Here is a 27,965-nt window from a genome sequence, read left to right on the forward strand (position 1 = left end):
CAACCTTTTTGACTCCAAAGCTTAACAGAAACTAGGAATTTCAATAGCTTACATCAACATAAATATTCATGATTAATTTTTTTATTTCAAAATTAATTTTGTGGTTTCAAGAACAGCATTCTTCAATAAAATTGTTAAAGGAGTTGAAAAAATAAATATTATAGATTTTCCCATTAAAGGGATAGTTCACTTAAAAATGAAAATTCTCTCATTATTTACTCACCCTCATGCCATCCCAGATGTGGTGAAGAAACTTTCTTTCTTCAGCAGAACTCAAATGAAGAATATGTCCGCTCTGTAGGTCCTTACAATGCAAGTGAATGGTGATCAGACCTTTGTAGCTCCAAATATCACATAAATGAAACATAAAAGTAATCCATATGCAGGGTTGGGGAGTAATGGAATACATGTAATGGGATTACGTATTTAAAATACAAAATATAAGTAACTATTCCACTACAGTTACAATTTAAATCACTGGTAAATTAGAATACAGTTACATTCAAAAGGTATTTTGATTACTGAAGAGATTACTTTGCATTTTATTGTCATTTGTTTCATTTAATATCCTTTCAGATGAAAAACATTTAAACATATAAATGATGCAATCCAAAGTGCATTTGAACAGCGGTGAAACACTTTCTTATGAAGTGTTACATTCATATGAGCAGACAGAGATGTATGTTTGAAGTAAGTTTGGAGCAGAAGAAATAGAAATAAACCAGTTTGTTTTATCTTGTTTTAGAAACAACACTGCATAAGATATTTAGGTTTTTCAGAGAATGTATTTTTAACATGTGTATTTTGTCTTACTGTACTGGCAGAGTTTTTATAGTCAAAACAAGTGAAAAAATCTACCAGTGTGGAAGAAGTATTTAGAATACGTTACTGACCTTGAGTAATCTAACAAAATATGTTACAAATTACATTTTACAGCATGTATTCTGTAATCTGTAGTGGAATACATTGCAAAAATAACCCTCCCAGCCCTGTCCATATGACTCCAATGGTTAAATCTATATCTTCAGAGGCGATATGATAGACGTGGATGAGAAACAGATCAAAATTTAAGTCCTTTTTTACTATAAATCTCCACTTTCACTTTCAGATGTGAAAGTGAAACTAAACAGGCACCACATATGGCTTTTAGATGTAAAAGTGGAGATTTATAGTAAAAAGAACTTACTGCTTATATAATATATAATATATCACTTATATCGCTTCTGAAGATATGGATTTAACCACTGGTACATTATAAAGAGAACATTATTTCCATTTTTATAGAGACAAACGACATTAATGTGAAAGGTAAATAAATAGAGCAATGTACAAAACTGAGAACACTGAGACTGGAAAAAAATTCAACAGGACAATAACCGAAACAACAAAAGCCATGCTGAAGTGCTTTAATTTAAAAAGGGTAATATTCTGGCATGGTCAAGTCAAATTCCAGATCTCGATTCAACTGAGCCTCTGTGGAATGAATGTGGAATGTTTTCAAATCCAACTGTATGGAGCTTGAGTAAAAAGGCTTGAGTTGCCTGTAGGGAGAATGGATTCATTTGATTTTGATTTAGTAAAAGGATTAAATTAGTGCAATTATGTGTGTGTTCAAGAAGGGGTTTCTAAAAGTGCACAGAACAGAATAGTCACTGTATCATTGTTCTTACCTTGCATAATGTGAAACAAAGACTCTTAAAGCACAGCCAATTCAAGGGTGTAACACATACTGTAGCTCTCCACAGCTGTACAGCACATTGCTTTCTGTGAGTGACCCAAAATGTGTTTGTACGTTTTGTCACAGGCTGTCTGAAGCCTACATAACACGGACATTTTCTGTGCATTTATCTTCGCTCACACAGTGTCTGTCGAATAACCAGGAACTGAAATTGAGAATCTATTTTAATAGGTAATAATTCAGAGTGGTCTGAAACTGTACACACACATTCTGAAATGAGTGTGTGTTGTCTATGAACCCAACACTGGACATCTGTCGCATGTAACTCACACGTTATCTCATATAGGCCAATTTACAGTGCCCCAACAAACACCAAAAAAAAAAAAAAAAAGAAAAAAAAAAAAAAGAAAAACGAATATTCTACATGTGCATGTATACATCCATTCAACCACACACATTACAGTAAAATTGATTTTTCAATGTTTGAAATATTTGTATTGCACTGTTTCTTCTGTGTTTGTGTATGTTATATGTCTTAATAGAATTGATTACAACTCTAAAACTGATTCCTTGACTGCAGAACTGTTTACGTGATGTGTTACTGTCATGTTCAAGGAGAATTACATGGCCAGCATTCAAACCATTAAACTCTCAACTGTCAACAAACACCACAAAGGAATTCGTAATATATACTATCTGTGTTCCGTTCCTACTTTTACTTCCGTTTGAATTTCAGATTGTGTGGCGCCATCTGCTGGACATCTGCAATAGAGCTGTTCAGGTTGTAGGCCAAAAACCAAAGAAAATTTGAATTTTCAAAGTTCAAAACATGGGTTCCCTCGGAATTATACTATGTGTTTTTAAAATTACTTATATTTAACGTAAGGTCTGTGGTAAACATATCTTTAACCCTTGTGTGTCCTTCTGGACATTTTTGTCTTTTTAGTTTTTTCCTTTTTAGTGTTAATGCCAACGGCATACATTTTGCCAAAGGTGTGCATTTTGGGGGAATTTTGATATTTCAACCTCAGTTCCTATAATACATCTATAATACACTGTGTACACAAAATAGTTACACTCAGGACCTTCAGGACAAAAATGTCCCCATTGAAACCCCTTAAACTGCAATATTTGATCCCAGCTCCATTAAAGAATAAAATCATGAATTCTATGATATTTTGCTTTCATTCCGGAGCCCTGGCTTCAAAATGGCACCATTTTTCTCATATTTAGCCTATGGAGCACATACATTCTTTTTTCTATTTTCTGTTTGCTGTATTATAGAGCACTACAGGCCAAATGAATAAATAATGCAGCTAAAAGTGTGTGGGTGTGTTGAATGGATGTCAGAGTGTGTTTTGTATGTGTGTATTGAGAAATTTGTGTGTGTGAGTGCGTAAAAAAACAACAGTGGCATTATGTAATCAAACTGGCATTTAAAGGGTTAAAATCCTGAAAATTAATGAATATTTGGTAGGACTGATGTAGGTTAAAAAAGTCAGTGAAAGTGGAAAATAATATTAATATATAATATTATTATGGCAGTTTTTTGACGCAGATATTTTTGTCCTCTAAAGACCTCTGAGTAACTTTTTTTTTTTTATTGACACAATGGTTAAGATACTTGGACGTTTTGCTCTGCAACATAAATTACAAGCAGTCATACCCCAAACGTGAACTTTGAAGCCTTTTTTTTTTTTTTTTTTAAGTATGTTGCTAAGTTATTAGTTAGATAAAGCTGGATTCCATTTAAAGTCGGACGTGGGAAATTCCGACTTGATATCTCCAATCTTCATTGACCGATGCTCAGAATATGGCATCAGAGACTATTTACTAGAGAGGTGTCGTTCAAATGAGTCCGCCGTGAAAATGGTCTGCATAACAAAGAAACAAATAAAACAAAAAAACGGGTCCGCATCTGACGTCATACCGATTCCTAGCGATTCCATTGGCTCATAGAACTTTTAATGAGTACTATATTCACTGCCTGAGTAGAAATCCTACAAAATCCTTTTATGATGTATGTCAATATAACTTTGTAAATATGACATTTAATGACTTTTAGATCATATGTTACACATTATAGTATATTACCACAGCTATAGATTGTAAAATTAACATTTCTTGTTCTGTTTGTTTTTCAGTTAGCTTACATTAGGCAATATGTAAGCTAACTAAAAGCCTAACCCTAACCGAATACGGCAGTAAGGGTTTAGAGAAAAATCAGCAGCTGGCAGCAGGAAGTGCCAGCCAAAATAAGCGGAAATGGGAGGGTCTGTCATTGGCAGCAGCTAATCACTCGCATGCTTGAGGGGAAGAAGTTTTATCCTCCTTAATAATAAAAGCACCAATGTTATAAAAACACTAGAAAAAGGTAAAACTGAACGCATTTTAAAATAAAACCAAGCTTCTGGAATGTCGTGTTTGTTTTACATCAGTTATTTCCTTTTATAAAATCACTGGGGAAATGCAGCTTATGGAAAGTGTTGACAACATTTCTAAATGTCTTTTGAATGAATCGTTATTTTTTGCCCATCAACTTGTTGACAGTTCTTATACTTGTGTGACGCTCCTGTTCTACCTGCCCCATACAGAACTCGAACCGGCGTTGCTGCGGCATGGGAGGCGGGAGTGCTATCAAGGAGGCTAAAGGCTACAGCCTCTAACGTCAGTCGCTAGTGCACCTCTTGAGGTCAGGAGAGTGAGTTTTATACACATTGCACAGCTATCTATCAGCTGGCCGCTGTTACACTCACCCCACTAAACCTCACTCCCATCCGGGTCACAGCACCATTGTTACGCTCCTGTTCTACCCGCTCCGTATGGGACTTCAACCAGCCTCTCCGGCATGGGAGGTGGGTGCGTTAACAAGGAGGCTAAAGGCTACAGCCTCTAGTGTCAGTCGCTAGTGCACCTCTTGAGGTCAGGAGAGTGAGGTTTATACACATTGCACAGCTATCTATCAGCTGGCCACCATTACATTTGCATTTAACTTATAAATTAATTGTTTCATTGCATATGGGTAGTTTATTAAGCAGATCTTGGTTCCCCTGGTGTTCACTAGTTCAAATCCCAGGGCGTGCTGAGTGACTCCAGCCAGGTCTCTTAAGCAACCAAATTGGCCTGGTTGCTAGGGAGGTGTAACCTCCTCGTGGTCGCTAAAATGTGGTTCGTTCTCAGTGGGGCACATGGTGAGTTGGGCGTGGATGCCGCGGTGGATGGCGTGAAGCCTCCACACGCGCTATGTCTCCGTGGCAACGTGCTCAAGCCACGTGAGAAGATGCGTGGGTTGGCGGTCTCAGACGAGGAGGCAGCTGGGATTCGTCCTCCGCCACCCGGATTGAGGCGAATCACTACGCGACCACGGGGACTTAAAAGCGCATTGGGAATTGGGCATTCCAAATTGGGTGAAAAAGGGGAATAATCTCAACTTGGTTGAGTTAAATGTCATGCACCCCATTTACAGCCTAATTTTGGTAAATAATGTGATTACCAAAGTTGTTTAAGTTGCTGTCAGAGGCGGACCTATGGGGCAGGCAAGCCAGGCAATTGCCTGGGGCCCCAAGCTGGGGTTTAAATTTCTAGGGGGGCACACATTCACTTTACCATAACTGTAGCTACTGTAACGTGACTAAAATTACTGGTGGTGTTTAGGGATGTCGTCATTATACAGTTTCACAATTAACCATGATTAAAAATGGCATGGTTAATTTAAGACAATAATTTTTTTTATTTACATGTGGCAAAAATTCTATATACTGTATGTAATATATAAATTAATAAAGGAGTTTTTCGCAAGCACTTGTGCCTGGCTGATTATTGGCTGTTGTTATGGTTACGGATGAAGGCTGTGTGTCGCGGACTGAACGTGCACTATCAGTTCACGTGAAACTGCGCCTTAAACACACAAACTCCAAAATATAAGAAAGGAATTCGATCTACCAGTCTCATAACCATAAAAAGGTACTTAAATTATCTGTTTGGGAGCATTTGAATAACTGACTGAAGACGATCGGATGTAGTACAGTCACAGAAGTCATATAAAGGTACACATCCTACAAATGGGACAGGATATTCCACAATTCCTCCAACAACAAACTAGTGAGTTTATTATTTTTCACTTTGGTGCTTTTAAAGGGATAAACTGAAAGATGCAGTGTTTTGTAATATTTAAGTGTCCTACATGTTGCATGCCTCTATTCACCTAAAATTAACTTTTGCAGCAACTCCAAGCTCTCTCGTTACATTGAAGCACAATATTCTGCGTCCGGGATGCAGATAAGCGGTGTTGCCCTATGTTGGAGTGTCTCTTTTCATTATAATGTTTTCCCGGGGTAAAAAGCACATTTTATTTTATTTTCTCCCAAAACACTAAATAGCAAAAACTAACACCCGAATTTCCTTAACAGCTGAAGATTATGCTCCTATACACAGATGAGCTCTTCCTGATATCTTTTAGTCTTGATAATTAATGATGCGTTTAAATCTTTCCGAACTCCAAGCAATCACTTGTTGATATAAAAGAATATATCAAATCAGTCACACAGTGCATCTACATGTACAGACTGATCAATTAATAAAAGAATGGAGGGACACATTCCAGCTAACAGATCAACTCACCATGTGTGAAGAGCAACTCCATCCTCCACTTCTTCATTGAGTGCAAATATACAGTATGTCCTTCAGTCTTTCACTTCTGATCCTTCAATAATTTGGATTTTATTGATATTTGGCTAAATTTCACTTTCTTCATCTGTCGCGTTAACCACAACCAGGCTTGATGATATAGGCCTATGTGACGTGATACTGAAAGCTTGGCTTGAAAGTTCACCTCAGATAATTATGCGTTTAAATCTGCATAATGCAATTATGTGTTTAAATCTTTCACACCGATCTATAATAGATCACTGGAACAGTGTGAAATCCCATGCTGCTTTAAACACTTAATCATTATTCCTGTCCCAAAGAAACCAAAATTCACAGGACTTAATGACTACAGACCTGTCGCCCTGACGTCTGTGGTCATTAAATCATTTGAGAGACTGGTGTTGGCCCACCTGAAGAACATCACTGGACCCTTTCTAGATCCCCTTCAATTTGCTTATTGAGCAAACAGGTCTGTGGATGTTGCAGTCAACATGGGATTGCATCATATCCTGCAACATCTGGACAGACCAGGGACATATGCAAGGATCCTTTTTGTGGACTTCAGTTCGGCTTTCAACACCATCATCCCAGCTATTCTCCGGACTAAATTACACCAACTCTCTGTTCCCATGTCTATCTGTCAGTGGAATACCAGCCTTCTGACAGACAGGCAGCAGCTTGTGAGACAGGGGAAATTCACTTCCAGCACCTGTACAATCAGCACTGGTGCCTCCCAGGGATGTGTGCTCTCCCCACTACTCTTCTCCCTCTACACCAATGACTGTATAATTTTTAAAATATTTTTTTAAGACTCAGCCATCCTTGCTACCTGTGATGGGCTGCCAATATAATACAAAACTTTTCTACTGTTATCACAGGACTGCCTGCTGTTAGACTACTGTGAATGTTGTCAGGCAGCGAGAAACTGTTCAAGTTCAAATTAAGTTTATTTATTCCAATAATGTACAGCAGTGCACGTATATGACTTACTGGACACATTTTATTTTGTGATTTGATTAACTTGACCTGTACTGTAGGGTGCTGAGGGGTGAGCAGAAGGAAGAACTAAACTGTTCAAATTTGCTGCATGTCTAATGTCTGCAGAGGGAGTGCCAGCGCCACGCCCCCTGCCGCTCTGCGCATGCCTGTATCGCAGGCGCCAGGATCCGCCTTTGGTCAAAGCAAATATTTAATTTTCTATTTATTTATTTATTTTAGTTATTTTCTGATTTATTCATTGTACACAGTAATATATGCACATATTGTATATTAAACAGAATAAACAGATGTGAAAGTCAACCCTGTTGGCAATACTTAGCAGACTAGAATTACATTTTCGAAAACCCCCTAGAGGGGCCCCCATCCATTTAGCTACAAATTCAAGTGGGAGCAGAATTTAAAATGATGCAACAGTCACAAAATGTTCATGAGATCAGGCTGCATGTTTTGAATGTTTAAAATTCTGTGTCACCCCCCTAGAGGGGCCCCCATCCCTTTAGCTACTAGTTCAAGTAAGAGCGGGATGCAGGAATCATGAAGAGGACGTCCGATGAACCAATCTGGGAGTCAGAAGAGGAAAAAAGAAGGAGGAGGAGGAGAAGAAGCATGACGGTGCTGACTGGTACAGAATCTGTAATGTTTACTGAATTATCCCTTCTTATGAAAAGATTGCCAACAGCCGCGCGATTCGCGATCGGTATTGTTTACATTCACTTCACGTTATTCTACATACAATTCTTATGTAATCGCAACAAACTATATACATCATTAGATGCGTAATCTCCAGATTTGATATTTCACCACTGTTTTATTATATACATTTTACAGTAAGAGTAATTCCTTAAATTATATAAGGACATGCAAAATCAAAACGAGAGTTACGGACATAAACATGTAATGAAGACACACGTCTGTCGAGTTTAGATAAGCAACTTCTACTATGGATTAGATTATTTATCCTCTATAAAAAGAGTGGTTGTGAGATGGCATTGCCAGCTTTTGAACCTTTACTGTATGTTACAAAAATTAATGCTTGTTAATTAATTGTGAAAGATAGTTGCTTAAATGCTCCATGCTTTCTTTTCTCTCTCTCTCTAATAGCATTTCTGAAGTCTTTACAACACCCCAGACAAGCACATATTGAATCTGAATTCAGTGTATCACAATGTGGGATTATTGATATCGATATGGCCTTCTCTCAAAAATAATTTTACCCAATTCTGTTACAATGAGAATATTCATGCTGAATGAGAAAATTCAAGCTAAATTTATTTGATATCTGAATGAATATAATTATTTACTAATATCTGAATTTATTTGGCAGTTACATGGACTTCCAGTGTAGCCTCCTGCTCTGCTCATGTTGAAGAGGATCTTCACACATCCAGCTGTCCCATCAGCAGTACCACAACAGCAGGTATATTCCATCACACCAACACCTCATAAAGAGAAAGAGGCCACACCACTCCCTGGCGGCATCACCACCACAACAGAAGGCAGTCAGATCTCTTTAATAATATCAGATGACCCGTAATATGGCTAAGTGTCAAGTGATGCTGTGTGCAGTGAAATAGTGAAAAAGGAGTCCTGAGTGCATTTTGAATGGGTTTTTTTTTTTATTACAATTTGCACTTTAAAATTTTTTATGTTGACAGATATTATATGCGGATGCTACTCATTTGTGTAGCTTTCAATGCAATTCAATTGACAGTAATACTAGACCAACAACAGAATAAAAATGATCATTAATTTAACAGACTGCCCTACAAAGCCTTATTATTCAACTTATTCAGCTCTGCCCCTTTTCCGAATGCACTCGGAATTTTTTCATCTAACTTCCTGTTTGTATTGAAGCTACTGAGAAGAGTCGATCAAAAAGGATTACGTGTGGGAGCACAAAAAGTATTTTTCCCCAAGAGTTGATGGTGTGTCTATAGCACCCCTTTACTACGTGAAAATGCAAGTGAGGTTTTTTCTGTCTCTCTAAATGTTTGTTTTTTCCGACACCCGCAGTGGTAAATTGGACCCGGCAGATCACACTCAGACAGCTATGACACACTGCAATTTTTCATAATACAAGTGTTTAATTGTTATTCGTGTAATTCTGCTTAATTTTTAGGTTTAAAATGGTTAATAATTTGTGTTAAAATGTGTAGGTGATATGAAATTCCAACAGCGACAGCTCGGATTATTACACATGCAAGTACAACATTAAAGAAAATTACAACTGTAATTTTTAAAGGCTTAAATGTGATTAAAATTGTCGTAAACTTGGGTAGCTCAGCGAGTATTGACGCTGACTACCACCCCTGGAGTCACGAGTTCAAATCCAGGGTGTGCTGAGTGACTCCAGCCAGGTCTCCTAAGCAACCAAATTGGCCCAGTTGCTGGGGAGGGTCGCAATTAGTGGTTCTTGCTCTCAATGGGGCGCGTGGTAAGTTGTGCGTGGATCGCGGAGAGTAGCATGAGTCTCCCGTGCTGTGAGTCTCCGCGGTGTCATGCACAACGAGCCACGTGATAAGATGTGCGGATTGCCGGTCACAGAACGGAGACAACTGAGACTCGTCTTCCGCCACCCGGATTGAGGTGAGTAACCGCGCCACCATGAGGACCTACTAAGTAGTGGGAATTGGGCATTCCAAATTGGGAGAACATTAAAAAAAATAAAAACAATTTAAAAATTTTTAAACAGAACACTTTCACGTGTGTGTGTGTGTGTGTGTGTGTATAAATATAGTTGCACCACTCCTCCTGTCCCGGTTTAATGCTCAAAACATTCGAGAAGGGTATAGCTGCAGGCATTGCTCCAAAAAGGGGTGTGAGCTCCAAATCGCCAGTAAAGATACAGTATAGGGAGCCCCAACCTAACCCTTTCCCCAGCCTTAACCGTGAGTGGAAGCGACGCCCCCTTTTGCAGTAAATCTGCCCCATTTTGGAGTAACCCCGCCATCTTTTGGAGATTCTGCCCCATTTGGAGGTCTCCGGCCTGCAGTTATACCTACTTGAAAAATTTAAGTAGGTATTGACCTGTTTCAGAGACGTCACTTTTTCCCCACTGCCGCCATATTTATGACCATCAACGGGAGGAAACAATGGAGGTGAATGGAAAAACACCCGTAAAACTATATCAAGAAAAACCTAAAAAAACACTTTTGATCCATGAAAAGTCCCAGGAAAGGTGTATTTAGGTCAGAGGACTGCACAAATATTGCCAAATTAAACTTTCGCGGACATTTAAATATATTTTATCCACGATTCATCTCCGTATGCCAGCAAGTCTGTTGTGTGACCTGTGAGTACACACACATATCGATACATCACCGTAAAAATTTCTCTCATTCAGAAACTACAAATGTTTGTGTTGTTTTCTGCTCTGATTTGGTCAAAATATTACAAAATGTCTGTGATAATCCCTTTTGTATGAATGTAAGTGCTGCTTTTACCTCATGAATAATACACAGAAAGCAACCGAGGCATATTAGTGAAAAAGACTAATATGTTTACATTGTAATCTGGTGGTGTGAATAAAGTCTGTGCTTCATGATCTTATGATGTGTTGTTTATTGACTAACATTAGTATATACACATTAAATATATGCTATATATTCACATTATAGTGTGTTTTCATTCATTACAACATGTTACAATTATCACATACCTTGATACAGGTGTTATGAATAGCATCGTCCTATGCACATTTCCAGTCTAATAAATTCGTAAAGACCCACAAGTGTTTTTATCCCTGCTCTTCCCCTTCATCGCTGCTTAACTTTAGTTAAAATAAGCCGTGTCTCTTAAAAGATAAAACTTTATTGAAAGAAAAATTACATTTTGGCTCTGGTAATTAAACAGCAGTATCACCTTTTCAAGATATAAACAGAAACAAAAATTGTGGGATCCTGACTTTTGTCAGACTGTCCATTAAGATTCCTTCAAAACCCAAATATCTTTCCGCTGCTCTGATTATTATCTTAATCCTCTCCATCCTGCTTTCTGTTTGAGCAGAGCAATTTATTTCTTCTGCCATAAATGCAATGAAGACACTTTATCAACAGTCAATATACTTTTATTCGTTTCATCTCCATTCCTACTTATGTTCTCTAGTTTTCTCTTTTCTCCGTATTTTGATGATCCACCTGTTTGACTGCTTTCGCGTATGTAAGCCCATTCATTATCTTGACACTTTGCACTTTTGCTGCTTCTTTCCTTACCTGATGTCCACCATAACCAGCACTATGGTTCCCACCACAATTACAGCATTTTGCTTCTACACCTTGTCCACATTTCCCAAACTCGTGTTCTCCTCCACATCTGGCACATCTTTCCTTTCCCTTGCACACAGCAGCCACATGTCCAAACTTCTGACATTTAAAGCACCTAGTAGGTGGAGGAATATAAGTTCTAACCATATAGCTGATGAATCCCAAAAACACTCTTTCAGGCATTGTTTCCTCTTCAAAATGTACCTCCATCGAAATGCTGTCTTTTTTTTCTCCGTTTTTTAAAAATGTCAACCTTCTTACCTCAATCACTTTTGCTCCCGTCAGATTTTTTTTAATTGTTTCTTCCGACATTTCAGTCGGAACTCCTGTAATCGCTCCTTTCGTCCATTTCTTTTCATCTAATATTGAACTTGAAACTTTTTGTCCTGTCAACGATTTTAGTCCTTCTGCCGTTTTTTTGTTGTTTACTATCTTTACAAAATAGTAAAAGAATTCCATTTCTCAGCATTTTCACACTTTCAATTTTACCTATTGATTCCTTCAATGCCTTTGTTATTTGTATTGGGTTCATTGTACTCGTGTTTTCTGATAGAAATTTGATCAATACCTTATACTCGTCTTTTTTCTTTTTCTCCTGTTGTTTTTCTCTGTCGTAGTCCGACCCTGAGTATTTCCTTTTTCCTTTTCCTCAGTCTAACCCAATCCAAGAGCTATTACTACTGCTACCTATTTTCCTATATCCACTATTGAGTTGATCCACTTCATCTTCCATCTCTTGATCTTCTCCCGATTCTAATTCACTACCCATCATCTATACTCCAGTCACAACTCAGTGTTGCCAACCCCAGGATCGGATTGTCTCCCCACTCTTTTACTCGCCTCGCCAACACTGCCAAGCATGCTGTTCCAAACAGGAAGTTCCTATCTCTTCCAGTCGACGCACACTGTCCGGTCAGACCGGCACAGGACTAGAGACAAAGGAAGCTGATATAGCAAGAGATAATTGGGGAAGCAGGTGCCGCAGATGATTGTCTGATTGGAATAACTAGTGTTGCCAAGGCAACTGGAGCTGGCAAACTCAACGTGGCACATGTAAGACACAAGAGGGCGTAAGAGGCAAGGTAAACAGGAAACACATTCAGACATAGTCAGGGGAGGCACAGTCATGCCAGACTTTGACAAGTTTCTCTGGCGCATAAGGTGAATACACCAACACTGAAGTATTTACACTGGATTATAAAACTGGATTCATTTTCCCTGAATCTGAGCCTAGTTGAGCCAACACCATCTTTTAACAAGACAGATATAGACCCGTTATTTGGTAATAACTTAAAATGTACAAAATACTACTACTTTTGCCTTTTGGGGGCAGTAAAATTAAGCATAAGTATACAGTGAACTACACCTAAATCAAAAACAAAAGCATTGTTCTCAATCATAAAAATTGTTTTCTTGACATTTGCCTTTCATTACCATTGCATGTCTTTCTCGGGCCATAACATATATTAATATTTGGAAGAAATTTTTGTAATTATTATGTTGTTTATATCATACAAAATAGGAATAGCCTGCTATACCTGCTGTCTAAATGAAGGATGACAGCATTATGTTGTCCTTAAACATTTATTTAACATACGATTAAAGAAATTTGTTATAATTGTTTTATAAAAACAAACTCAACCGCTAACACTGATAAATCATCTGTTCGCTGTTGCCATTCATTATGCAGGAAGTTTAGTGATTGGCTGCTGTCACTGTTTGGACGCTAATGATTGAATGGTGGCTGAGCGGGAGGAGGTTCCGCCTACTGTTTCGACAAGATATTGGCAGGCACTTCCTGCTGTCAGCTGCCATTTTTTCATTGAACCCCCTCTCAGAGACCCTCAGAGACTGGACCCTTTTCACACTTCCACATTTGCGAAGCAGAAGTCGTCATAGTTTGGTAAATTATGGCGCCGATCAGAAGGAACAGTAATAACCAGTGCCACTACAGTGTATTTCTATTTGCACAAATTCTAAAAAAAACAAACAAATAACAACAACAACAACAAAAAAAAAAAACATTTGGATGTATCTTTTCATGAATTTCCAAAAGTTGCTGAACATTGTACGAGCTCGGTGTATTCAGGCAATTAAATTCGAAGGAGATAACTTTGTTATTAAATGATGAAGCACTTTAGTCTGTGGACAGTATTTTCAACATGAGGACTTACAACATGCGCTCACATGTGGAATCGTGAAACGCTTTGAAATCTGAGCTGTACCGTCATGGTTTCAATGGAATGATTACACATCACAACCAACATGAGAATGTGTGTTTGACAGTGTTGGAGGAGGACATGGGTAACCCCCCATCAGGTATTAGTTTCACCAAGAACTACTCACTGTTTTTGTGTATAAACCTGTATACTTTGTTCTGGCAATAATACAAAAATAATAAAAAAGAAAGAAAGAAAGAAAGAAAGAACTTCATTTTTATTTAAATAAATGGGAGAAATTGGAACATCCAATGGTCAACGGCTGTAGAAAAGATGTCCCGCCTTACAGGTGAAAGAGCCAATCACTTTTTAGATACAAACATTGCCTGTCAATCAACTCGGTGCATGCACATTCACTATACAAGCTTGGAAAATTGCGTTTTTTAGTGTAATCTGATGTAAGGAAGCACAATTTATCATACCAGTGTTGTCAGATTTTACTGCTGATTAGAAATATGTTATTTGATCGTAATCTTGACCAACTGTTTTTGAGATTTTGGTGTTCCTCCATTCAAGTAGATAGGAGCTGCACTTTCATGACTGGAAATAGCTTCCCAAGAGCCTTCCAAAGATGGCCGCCAGTGGACTGATTTACTAGGAACACTTTGATGACATATAAGCTCACAAAACTGCTATTTTCCGCTAGCTTAGCAGTTGTTCAATTGTCACCAGAGATGTCTCCTAGCAACCAAACTGATAAATGATGCTGCAATATTAGCATTTGATGTAAAGGTGTATGATTATCAAAACACAGTATAATTTACCATATTTTGAACAACTGTCTCTGCAAACCTTTGCCAAACAGGTTTTTTTTTTTATGATGTAATGTATGAACCTTGACTCATGGATATTATTTTATAAAAGTGAATGTTTATCATCAACTTTGTACATTGTTCCACCATGTTTGCGTGACGTCATGCAACTGCATCTCGGCAAAATCGGAATTGAAGATTTCCGCATGAGTTTCCAAGTTGGAAGTTTGACCTCAAGGGGCATTCCAATACACTTTACCTAACAGGAAATTGGAAATTCAGACTTTCTGAGTTGAATGGAACTACGGTTTTTCGTTTTGTCAGGCATGTTCACTGATGCTGGTGGTATTTGTAGTCCTTATATATCAACTTATTTGCAACAGACATTTTTTAAGACACAGCAACTTCAAAAATGTACGTATGAGGTATTTTTGTTGTAGAACAAAAGGTCTAAGTATCTTCAAGTAATGTTTAACACAGACCTTATTTTACTCATAAATTGAAAAAAACAAAACAAACAAACAAAAAAAAACAATTATAAAATGTACCCATATGAAATTCCAGAGGGAACCCATGGCGAAATATTATTATTATTTTATTTTTTTTACCCATGGTGAATTAGCTTTCCGTGTTCAAATTGATGTCGTCATGGCTGAACAGCTCTATTACAAGTGAGATATAAACAAGTGGAACTTTTGTCTGTCTTGAAATGCTCTAAATCCAAACTAAAACCAGTTATTGATGAGAAATATAATGTTACAGCTCCACCTCTCTCATGTTTAGAGAGATCTATCTCACCATCTAACTTTGTACAAAAAAAAATAAAAAATCAGTGCAAGCATATTTTCCTCTCAAAAGAGGAATCAAAGGTCAGAGCATGTCATTTACATGATTATTTTGCAATCTCTAGATCACTTGTCATGTAAAATGCCTTTGTCTGTATGCTCTGCTAATTCTCATGTAATGATACCATTTGTGCCTGACAACTTCACTATTTTTTATTCTATCATTTCATTTGAAAACGTTACTGCTAAACATTAAAATCGTGTTTTCACAACATCAGACCCAGTGTTCCATTGAGGTAACCACCATAGACACTGGGCGATACTCAAATTAGTGGTCAACCAAATTGCCTTTAATCCTAAATATGTGGTCACAGCCTTGTAAAGAATTAATAGTTATTTACCAACCCTAACTGTCAAGTTCTACATAATTTCAGCCTATTCACATTATGTATGTAATACATGTTGGTAGTTGTAAAGGGGGTACAAGGGAAAGGAGGAGGCGAGAACCGGCTTAACAATATAAATAATATTTAATTAAATAAAAAGACACACAAACACATACAGGGCAGCTGCCCATAATTCTCTCTCTCTCGAGCTGCCGTCTTCGGTTGCCTTATCCCTCGCTCGCCTCATCAGGCTGATTGGGGTCTGGGCGTCCATCATTCCGCCTGGCCCTGCCCTCCTCCACGCTACAGTAGTATCTTGCAGTCTCTGTGTGCCTAGTCTTGTGTAGTCAGACCGTAAGGTTATTAGTGCACGGACTGTGGGTGGTCTGTGGGCATGCCATTTGCAGCTGAGACTTCTGTGTGCCTTGTAATAAATGACACATTATAACTGAAAAAATAAAAAATTAATAACCCAAGATATTCTTCTTTTTACATCTGAACAACAACTGTTATAATCTAAATTATTTAGGGTTGAAGATCAGTGCAGACATGGCTTGAACCATTTTTAACTAGCAAATATTATTGCACCACGCCAAATTATTCACATTATCCACATTATATATTAAATATTTTTGTACTTCATGCCAAAAAAACATTATGTAATTGCTATGATTTTCCTCATAACAGAGTTGAACTATCAAGCTTAATGAGGCATTCTTCCTAAGAATGAGTCATACAACAAAGAAGTGCCACTGCAAATAACAAAGATGAGAACTTGCAACATGCACACAGCTCAAACTTATCTTTCAGAATCTTCACAAAACAAATCTCTCTGCTTAGTGTTGTCTCTGAACCCCAGTCTCTGTACAAGACTGCCGGGGGTCAAAGAGGTTACAGGCAAGTGAGGGGATTGAGAGCATGAACAAGGGTTCTTCCAAACCTCAGACTGTTCTTAAACACATCTCGTCAGATGAGAGAGGGACTGTGTCCTGAGGGCAGCTGTTGTTTTTTTGCTTTTCCTCCATCCATAACTTGTTTATTTTATTTATTTATTTATTTTACTTGTTAATTTGTTTACTTTATCTCTGATTCTGAAACAAACCAGACTTTTTGTTTCTGTGCATGTTTGTTCTCTCATTAGCATTGTGCATATAGACAGTAAATTGCTGTTTGTGTACAGCTACTTATTTTCATTTCACACATTAACATAATGAAGATGTTTGCCATTCTTTCTAGTCCTATTTAGAGTGTGTGTAGATAAATGTGAATAATAATAACTGACGAAAGGTATAAAGTCTCCATCCTTTCTCCATATGCGCATATGAGACTGTGGCTCTGTAGAACAACACCAGCATCCACCACACTGAACGACTGCTAGCCTGCAGCACTAACCATCTTTTAACCCTTTGTTAGGGGCTAATCTGTTGCCTTAACAAAGACAGTGGAAGTGTTAGCCTCTGCTGAGGAGGGGGATGGTGGGGTAAAGAAGAGAGGAATTGGTAGAAGAGGAGAGAAAAAAGAATTGAAGAAGAGGATTGGGGGATTTGGATACTATCGGAATGTCTTTGGGTGACTGCTTTTGTGTTGGTTGGTTGGTTGTGGAGATGCTCAGAGCTGGTTGAGTTTAGAGTTTAAATACCCACAGACGGGAAAAGAAATAATCAATGTTCATTTATAGATATAAAAATATAGATATAATAATACGTTTTAAATAATTCCAAATTTTAAAAGAACATGAAAATGAAAGAAAATCACATTTGAAATATTGTGTAATATAAAACATTTACATCCACATTTTTGTTTTAAATAAGCAGTATTTTATCTTACTTTAATCTAAATATAAATGTTAGTGGATTATGCAAGTGTCTGAATACAAAGAAGGGGGAAAAATTTTCCCCTGCAGGGTAAAAATGGGGGATGGATGAAACAGAGGAAAAAAACAATCTTTTGTTTCTTTCTTGCAAGCTAGTGATTGGCTAGGAAGTGTAATGTCTCCTTTATGCGGTAGGAGGCGCCCAAACGCAATTTGAATTGAGCATGGATGAGCGCTTTCATGGTTTAGCAGTGACTATGCAGCGGCAGTCCTTTGTGTGTAAGTACTGCCCATTATAATCTTTTTAATTACTTGACTGAATATTTTGACCGCCCAAACTCAGACAACAGATGTCAGTACAGTTAAAACAGCATAGCTTGTGTGTCCCATGCTTTGACGTTTAATCAATGAACATTTGCTGAATGTACTTAAAGGAATAATTCACCAAAAACTCAGCCTCATGCCATCCCAGATGTGTATGACTTTCTTTATTCTGCAGAACACAAACAGGGATTTGTAGAAGAATATCTCAGCTCTGTAGGTCCTTTCAATGCACGTGAATAGTGACCAGTTTTTGAAGCTCCAAAAAATCACATAAAGGCAGCATTAAAGTAATCCTTTAGTCCTCAGTGGTTAAATCCATATCTTCAAAGCGATATGATAGGTGTGGGTAAGAAACAATATGTAAATAAAATATTTTAAGTGATAGTTCACCCAAAAATAAAAATTCTATCAACATTTACTCACCCTCATGCCATCCCAGATGTGTATGACTTTCTTTCTTCTGCTGAACACAAACATCTTCAGATTTCTGGCCACCATTCACTTGCATTGAAAGGACCAACAGCTGAAATATACTTCAAAAATCTTCGTTTGTGTTCAGCAGAAGAAAGAAAGTCATAGACATCTGGGATGGCATGAGGGTAGGTAAATGATGAGAGAATTTTCATTTTGGGGTGAACTATCCCTTTAACAGATCACAGTTTCATAAGAACTATAGACCTACCGGTGGGGACAGTAATTTATACACTGTTCCAGAGCTGTGACTCCAATTTCTCCACCTTTCCTTTATGTGTGTAGGGGGATTTTAAGTTAATGTAATACATCCAGTTTCCATCTTAGCTGTAGACTACATGCAGACACGCACACACATAGAAATAGAACTAAAGAGAAACATTGTTCCATAACTTTCGTTAGTCATTTTTCTGTGTAATGCTTTTACTGGAAACTTTGTCTTGGTCTTTCCTACATTATCCCGACCCATTAATGTCTTTTGAGAAGAAAACACATATTTCTCTTATTGCACTGACATGTTTTACTGTAACTCATGAACTCTGTTATTTAAACCCTCACCTCTGCTACTCAACTGTACAGATATTGTATATGCCTGTAAATAAAGTGGACATTTTAATGTAATATGAGATGATGGACCTAAACTCTGTATGCTTTTTTCTGCTTTAATCCGGTTGTCCACTATGGTCAGTGCTGGACCTGCTTCAGTCATTTGCACAGATGTGTGATGCCCTGTAAGGTCAAGCAACAGATCCCACTCCCACTCGATTAACATTCACACTGTGCCTTCAGCTTCGAGTGGGATGGGGGTTGAATGGATGGACTGTGATGTCTGTACTAGACCGCAAACCTCCCATGTGTGTGCAGAATCCAACATGGAAAAAAATAACTTGCATAACATGGTTCCCTCAAGAACAAAGTTTATGCTTGCACTGCAAGCAGAGCAAAACTGGCAGAGATGGATTTCCTGATCAAATTAATGTATTACAAAGAAATCCATGACATGTTTTTCAACAAACTTAAAGGAATACAAGTTAAAATCAATCAACAGCATTTGTGGTGTGATGCTGATTACCACAAAAATGTATTTAAAAAGGCAGTTGCATTAAGGCACTTACAAAGGAAGTGAATGGGGCCAGTCCATAAACTCTAAAATACTTTTTTCAAAAGTGTTACCCCATGACGTAACAATTATACATGTTAAAATGATTGTAGTGTGAAAAAATTGCTTACTAACCTTATCTGTGTAAAGTTATATCAAATACCAGGTTACAGGGGTTCATTGCCATGACAGCAAAGTTGTAATATTGGAAATAACTTGCACAGATAAGGTAAATAATCGATTTTATCACACTAATATCATGTTAACAAGTCTTATGTTTACATCTTGTATCTATACTTTTGAAACTATGCCTATTTTCATGTTTATGGGCTGGCCCCATTCACTTACATCGAAGTGCTTTTCTGTAAGTGCAAAAGTAGCTCTTTTAAAATAAGAGAGGTACGAGTCTAAGTGATTTATTTATTTATTTGTTTTAATTATTTATGTTGAAAGCAACATTATGCCAAACATGCTGATGATTGAGCATAACTTGTATTGAAACCGGAACATTCCTTCGAAGTGAACTCAAAATTGGACTCCTTCAGCTATGAGAACAAAGAGAACTCTGTGTAGTAGCTTTCCTTGTTGTTTTATTTTTGTTAATTTTCATTCTTTATAACTTATCGTTTTAAAATGACTATTTATAGAAATGTAATTTAGTAATAAATTGTTTTATCTGCTATTCTTCATTGTCTGCAACAAAGCTGCAACTGCAAATTTAGTGTGTGTTTTTAATCATGCTAATTAAAATCATTACAAACGATAGGTGCTTTGATAAAACTGTATCTGCGCTTGCGTCTTGCGTGTTGTTTTCCTCACCAGACACAACGTATATTGATTAGTTGAATTACATGCATCCGAAGATAATTAAAATGTCGCGTCAGCTCAATCATGATCTATTTTCTGCAAATTTGCTTTCACGTTCACAAAGCGACAGTTCACACGCTCTCCCCGCCCTGAACCTCCGGTGGGTGGGTCCTAGTTGCACTCGCGAACACAAAGACGCAAATCTGGCGCGAAATTACTCTTACCGGCAGCGGGCTGGGGGAGGGTGCGGCTGCACTGCACCACGAGAATCGATCATTGCTGTTGTTGTAACAGGACACCCACTTTATTTCCGCAAGGACAGAACAAACAAACAAACACTTTTTCTCATAGTTCAGGTTAAACGGCCGTAACACAAAGACGGTTGTAGTGGCGCGCGCATTTGTTCACTGAGCGCGTGTGTACCCGAGTTTTTGCTGGTCCCAAGACCGGATTCTGCGCTTCTTTGTTCTAAGTTGCGCGACTCTCCCTGGACTTAACTGGTCTGTGATCCCATGCAGCAATCGGTAAGTGCAGTTTCTTAGGAAGGCTGTTGAGGATGATTTAAATGCACTTTGGCGTTAACCCGTGGATTTGTTTAGGGTTGTTGTACATTTCCTGGATCATTTAAGCGAACATGGTGGTTCAAAGTGTCTGTAATATTCATGAGAATAATAAAACGCCATTCTCAAGCAGAACAACCCTTTTTAAGGGACCAACAGTGAGTGCTTGCATTGTTTCCTCTATGCTCTCAGCAAACAGAACGTTCCAGGGACGTTCTCTATATATTTTATTTTTTGTAACAAACTAACGTTCCATAACGTTCTGAGGACCAAAAATGTTTAGTTGGGTTGTTACTTTGTGTTTGTTTTGAGGCTGAGTGACTACTATGTGAATCTCTGCAGTTGTCTCCACGTGCGCAGTCCTCATTTGGTCTAATTACATGTTCCCGTTGTCTTCACAGAAACTGTAGAAGTTCTGCAGTAATGCCTGGAGTCAACTCTCCCACGCTGTACAGCTGGGAGATGGAGCACTACTTTTACGACGAGATGGAAACCGAGGAAGACTTCTTTAAGTCCTCTGCTCCCAGCGAGAACATATGGAAGAAATTCGAGCTGCTTCCCACCCCACCCATGTCGCCCTCAAGGACGTTGGATGGCGACTGGTTACTGTCGTTACCGGCGCCGCCGAAGGTATTAACATGTGACGAGGAGTACGAGGGGTTGCACAAGTTCGACCCTCTGGACATTTTTGGAAATCTCGGATCTATCGTTATCAAAGACTGCATGTGGAGTGGGTTTTCCACGAGTCACCGGCTGGACAAAGTGGCTCACGGCGAGCGAGCACCGGTGATGGCTCAGTTTCAGACCACTACCTCATTTCACGCAGCCTTGACCGCACAGAAGTGTATCCGTGCCGCACCGGGCACGCCCGTCACCGGCTCCCAGGCGGCACAGTGCGTAAACCCCGCAGCGGTCCTCGAGCTCCCTGTCCCGCTTAGCAAGAAAGGGGCTGCAGGGTCTTCCGGTTCTGAGTGTCGCTCGGATTCATCCGGTAAGAGACTGGGTTAGATGTGACTACTTTCCAGCACTGATGCTGAGAGTTGAAGTGCACTAATAATATTGCTGAGCTAGTGATTTGGGCAAATTGTCTGCTGTATGGGGTGTGCATTAATTGGGCACTGTAACTGCATGTTCTATGTACTGCTATGCTTAGTTAAATTTCCTGTTAAACACTGGCAGCTGTGTGTGTATAGTAGGTAATCATATAATTTAATCTATTCATTTAAAACAATGTTAATACCCCAACCTGCTGGAACTATAAAAATCTGTGCACTTTCAAAAGTATAGTTAATCACCGTAGTAACCACAGAAAGCCACATGATGACTTAATTCATCAATCTGTGACCTTAACAGGAGCAATGCCAAAACACACACACACTATATATATATATATATATATGTGTGTGTGTGTGTGTGTGTGTGTGTCTATTTCCGTAAAAATAATACAATTGTTTGGTCTTCTGGGAATGTTTTTTTTTAACCATAAATTACTCTAAAATGTATATGCATTCTCTTAAACACAATAATAAACATTTTTACTGTTAACTAAGGTCAAATCATACTTTTTACATCTAAAAATATTATTCTTCAATATTTAGTGTAAAATTACATGTTAAATGTATTAGCATTTTTTTAAACGGTATATGGTAAGGTAACTACCAGTAAACCAATTAAGTTTTTACTATATAATTTTTACATTTGTTTTCCTATTAAAATTACAGACTTTATTTTTCACTGTAAAAACATGTATTCTCAAACATGATATACATTTTTACCTTTTTAAGGTAAAATACTTGAATCTAAAAACAATTTACTGTAAATGTACATGTTGTTAATTTGTCTATGTTAAGGTTAACCAGGTAACCGATTAATAATTTTTCCCCACTGTAAAATGTGATTTTTATGGTGAACTGTAATACAAAATCTGTGCAAATATGCTCTGTTTACCCTTGAGGAACTACATTTTCCTATTTCATGTCACATTGTAGGGGACTTGGAAAGGAACTTCCTTACTAAGAACAGCATAAAATTCAACACTGACAGACCAAATTCACCTTGTTTAAATATGTAAACAGCTGTCACACATTAGTTAATTGTTACACAGTGATTGCAAGTTTGATTGTCAAGTTTCTGTCCTCTTGCTGTCTATCAACTCAGACCAGTACTACTATGTTTTCACTTATTGATAAAGTGTGCTGTCTTAGAAAGGATTGTTTCTCAGATTGAAATGTTGTGTGCTCTGCTTAATGTACAATGTTTTGTCATCCCAGATGATGAGGATAAAGATGAAATTGACGTGGTGACCGTGGACAACCGACCGAAGCGTGGTCGCCCTCCAAGCCGTCGTACCCCAGTGACGATCACTGTGAGTGCAGATCCATTTGGACCGTGTCCCAAACGCTTCCACGTGTCTCTACATCGGCAGCAGCACAATTACGCTGCCCCCTCCCCCGACACAGAACCTGAGGATGACTTTGATGAAGTGGAGTCTGTGAGGAAACAGCCATGTCTGGAGCCTTCATCCTCTCCTTTGTCTCCGCTCTCTTCACCTGCCACCTCCGACTCTGAAGACTTCAGCGAACAGCGCCGGAACTTCTTGGAGAGGAAGAGGAGGGATGACCTTCGCTCAAGGTTCCAAGCACTCCGACAGGAGATTCCAGGTCTGTCCGGATCAGCAAAGACTTCAAAGGTGGCGATTCTGACAAGGGCAACAGATTATTTGCTGCAGCTGCATGAGTGCCAGCGTCGTCAGGCTCAGGAGAGAAGGAAACTGAAAGCAAAACAACAACAGCTTCTCCGCAGGATCAGCGTATTACAGAACTCCTGAAAAACATTCACTAACTCAAGCATCTTAAATGTTTCTAAAGCTCATTATGTATGAGAACTCAAAGAATATCATTCTGTGACTAAAACTGACTCGAGTCACTCACTGCAGGGAGACCTATGAAGCCCACACTGAAGTTTGCCATTTATAGAGGAGATCTGTATTATGTGTGTGTGCGCCAAGGTGTTTGCTTTTGGCTGGGCTTTAGACTTGAGACACAAAGAACTTTTGTGCAAGACATGTAAACCTCAGTGAATGGCAAAGTGGAAGCTATTATTGGTTAAAACATCTTCCTCCATAGGAAGAAGGGTGGGTGGTGGGTGTATGTGAGCACATGGGGGTGTGTAGGGTATTATGTGAGGGGTGCATGGTTTTCCAACACATTTTGTATTGGGTTTTCCTGATGAGCCTATAGTAGGAAATCTGAAGTGTCTTGTTCATAACCTGATCTGTAAAAAATCTGCTGTAAATACTGTATTCAGAGGACATTCTCCGCCTCTACTTATGAACTGCACAGATAATCTATTTTGTTAAAGAATAAAGCATCTAAAAATGACAGGGCTGTTTCCCCCATCATTTCTTTATCTCTGAGCAGGTTGACCGCAAAAGCAGCAACAAAATGCTTGTCTGGGTTGATTACTTTGCAGATCCCGCTCCCATGCCTGCTGTCAGAACTGAAAGAGGAAGTAATGTGCATATTTACTGAAAAGATGGGTAGTTCAAAAATACCTTTTACCCCACATTATCCTGAACAACAGGTTAGTCACTTAGAGTATAATATATGGTTGCAGAGATTAACAAATGAGGAATGGTGAAATTAATAGCAAAAGTTTCATAATACATGCTCTACATTTGTTATGGATTTTAGTCATGCTCTAGTTCTACAGAAGTGCGTTAAGGGATGCAGAAAGCAAAAAGAGGAAGTGATGCAAGCAGCTGCAGCCTTTTCCTGCATATCTGAATTTGAACACTTGTTTAGATCAGTGGTCCTCAACCTTTTTGATTCTGAGGCTCCCCACTGTCCAAGGCAATTTTCAAAGGCCCAGAATCTAGGAGTGTCAATTTAAAATGATTTATTTTGTGATTTTTAGACATTTAGGAAACTGAGTTTGTTTTAGGCCTACAACATTATTTTAAGTTTCAACATTTAAATGAAGTTAAAATAAAGCGTATTAAATAAGTAGTCATCTTGAGACCCCATTAGAAGTTTGTTGAGGGCCTTCTAGTAGGCCCCGGTCGCTTGGTTAAGAACCACTGGTCTAGATCAACTTGAATTTCCAATAATTTTTTTCTTTGTTAATCCTGTAAAACTGAAATCATGATGTCAAAATATTAGGGCTGTAAAAAGATTGCTTTTTATTTTTTCAGTTTCTTTTGAAAGGAAAACCAACTTGTGTAGTTAAATTTGGCAGGTGTTTTTTAAAAAAATGTATCCCCTTTTATGCCCAATTCCCACTACTTAAGTAGGTCCTCGTGGTGGTGCGGTTACTCACCTCAATCAGGGTGGTGGAGGACAAGTCTCAGTTGCCTCTGCTTCTGAGACGGTCAATCCACTCATCTTATCACATGGCTCGTGCCCCATTGAGAGCGAGAACCACTAATCATGACCACAAGGAGGTTACCCCATGTGACTCTACCCTCCCTAGCAACCGGGCCAATTTGGTTGCTTAGGAGACCTGGCTGGAGTCACTCAGCACACCCTGGATTCGAACTCACGACTCCAGAGGTGGTAGACAATGTCTATTCTTGCTGAGCTGCCCAGGCCCCCAGATGGGGGGTTTAAAGTGTTAATTTTTATGTACACTTGTAGCACAATATTTTGTAACCTGAAACAGGTAGATTACTGCAAGTGCTTACTCCTCTCACTTGCACTGCACTTTGCTCAGAGATATTTTATATTACTTGTAGAGCACTTGCACAAACAATACAGCAACAAGACAGAGATAGCAGAAATACACAAGACAAAAAATTATATATATATAAATACATATGTACAAATACAAATCTGTTATGTACAGTGCAAGGGAATGTAATGCAGAAGAGGTAGGATATGTTAAATAAATATAATTGACTAAGCTGTGTATTGCATGGAATAATTGCACAATGGGGCAGTTGTTCATGAGATGGATCGCTTGAGGGAAAGAACTCTGTTCTTGTGACTGACGGTTCTGGTGCTCAGAGCTCTGTAGTGCCTCTACTGGGCCTTTTTCACAATGGAGTCAATGTGGGTCTCTCACTTCAGGTCCTGTGAGATGGTAGAGCCCAGGAACCTGAATGTCTCCACTGCTTGCCACAGTGCTGCTTAGAATGGTGAGCGGGGTCAATGTTGGGGTGTTCCTCCTAAAGTCCACTATCATCTCCACTGTTTGCCCCAAAAATGTTCCGGGTTCAAGACAAGTTAAGCCAAATCAACAGCATTTGTGGTGTAATGTTGCTACCAAATTAATTTCTACTCGCCCCTCGCTTATTAAAGCATTTACAGTAAAGCACTTACTATGAAAATAAATGGGGCCAGTCCATAAATGCTAAAACACACAACCTTTCAAAAGTATAACCACAAGACATTAATATTATAACATGATTTTAGTGTGATAAAATTGCTTGCTTTTTTTTTTTTCTCCCCTTTTCGGAATGCCCAATTCCCAATGTGCTCTAAGTCCTCATGGTGGTGTAGGAAGAATCTCAGTTGCCTCCGCGTCTGAGACCGTCAATCCGCACATCTTATCACGTGGCTTGTTGAGAGCGTTACCGCGGAGACATAGCGTGCGTGGAGGCTTCACGCTATTCCCCGCAGCATCCATACACAACTCACCACGTGCCCCACCGAGAGCGAGAACCACATTATAGTGACCACAAGGAAGTTACCCCATGTGACTACCCTCCCTAGCAACTGGGCCAATTTGGTTGCTTAGGAGACCTAGCTGGAGTCACTCAGCACGCCCTGGATTCGAACTTGCAACTCCAAGGATGGTAGTCAGCGTTTTTACTAGCTGAGCTACCCAGGCCCCCCGATAAAATTGCTTACTAGCCTTATCTATGAAAATGTATAGCCAATAACAGGATTAATATTCTTTATATCCAATATAATGAAGTTGCAGAGGTACTTGAACCCTACTGGTGGGCCTGTGGAAGGTTGTAAGACAAAAAGGTTGCAAAACAGATTAATCTTATCGATATTTACATAGTAGCATTGCATAAAGAGAAGAAAAGTAAGATCCACTAACTACACTCTTTAAAAATTAACCATTCATGTTTCTGGATAATATAAACTTTTGCTGTTTAAAAGTTGTAACTATGGAAATGTTTGTTATGGTGCAGCTATTGTATGGGTCCGGTGTGTCTGTTTAATATTCATCAGTGCTAGGGAGGTCATATCACTCCTTTGTCCCTTAATTCAATGTGCATTACATAAGATTCCACACATAAATCTCTCTCTCTCTCTCTCAGACATACACCCTATCGGCATCATCTCTGCCATCCACTGACCCAGATTCCATTCTCATAGAATCACAGGAAGTCAGACAGCTCTAAACAACTGCTGACCCACTGATCCTAATGAAGCTAATCTACGCCACACACACACTACTTATTTCACTCCCACTTCACAGTCCCTGTCTGTTTCTCTTCTCTCTCTCTCTCTCTCTTTTATTTCTCTGTTTCTCTAACTATCAAAAGAATTAGGTAACTACTGTAATTTGTGTTACATAGACAACAGACAGTGTTTTCAATCTCTCTCTCACCTCACTGCAGTCAGCAGACATTGTAGTCTGTTTGCAGTTGTTTCCTCTAGGTGTGGCACAGAAGCAAGTTTATTGCATGTTACCTGCTATGAAACTCAAAATCAGACAGATATAGAAAGTATTAAACATCAGCATCACTCTGAAAATTTGGTTCAACATTTTGGGGTTCCCATATCTCAGTTCTTTAGGTATCTACAGCTGCACCATCTGCTCTGTACTATTTTTGGGAGTGGCATACACCCCCCTAAAGCGGCAGATACTCTGGGAGTGGTGACTACTGCTTTTGGAAAAGGTCATGAGGCATCTGTGTATTACTCCCTGCTAATTCTGAATCTGGGGGATGGAGCTTTAACTTCTATCAAGAGATTATGGGAGAAAGATTTAAACTTGGTTTTGGAGGAGGGAGTGTGGGCTAGGATTCTAAAAAACGTCAAGTCTGTATCTAGAGATGCAAGGGTGCGCCTTATGCAATTCAAGATTTTACATAGATTCTATTGGACCCCCACTAGATTGTATAGGCTTGGTCTTAAAGACACACCCACCTGCTGGCGATGCCATTCAGAAGATGGAGACACAACCCATGTTTTTTGGTGGTGTGT

The 27,965-nt window shown here is 38.8% G+C and overlaps 1 protein-coding gene across 3 annotated transcripts; it reads left to right on the forward strand.

The window, feature by feature from the left end:
* The first annotated feature begins 7,758 nt into the window (after nt 1–7,758).
* LOC127412330 (protein L-Myc-1a-like) lies at nt 7,759–24,182 on the forward strand. Of its 3 annotated transcripts, XM_051648592.1 has the most exons (5): nt 7,759–7,946; nt 8,426–8,491; nt 8,649–8,741; nt 21,204–21,793; nt 23,073–24,182. In XM_051648592.1, exons 4-5 carry the CDS (start codon nt 21,226–21,228, stop codon nt 23,627–23,629), a joined length of 1,125 nt encoding a protein of 374 aa, XP_051504552.1. In that variant the 5' UTR covers nt 7,759–7,946; nt 8,426–8,491; nt 8,649–8,741; nt 21,204–21,225; the 3' UTR covers nt 23,630–24,182. The 3 variants fall into 3 exon arrangements, with proteins under 3 accessions (XP_051504552.1, XP_051504553.1, XP_051504551.1); XM_051648593.1 differs by lacking the exon at nt 8,426–8,491; XM_051648591.1 differs by lacking the exons at nt 7,759–7,946; nt 8,426–8,491; nt 8,649–8,741 and adding an exon at nt 20,431–20,766.
* The last annotated feature ends 3,783 nt before the right edge of the window (nt 24,183–27,965 follow it).

Source organism: Myxocyprinus asiaticus, chromosome 21, assembly GCF_019703515.2.
Source record: "Myxocyprinus asiaticus isolate MX2 ecotype Aquarium Trade chromosome 21, UBuf_Myxa_2, whole genome shotgun sequence".
Classification (NCBI taxonomy): domain Eukaryota; kingdom Metazoa; phylum Chordata; class Actinopteri; order Cypriniformes; family Catostomidae; genus Myxocyprinus; species Myxocyprinus asiaticus.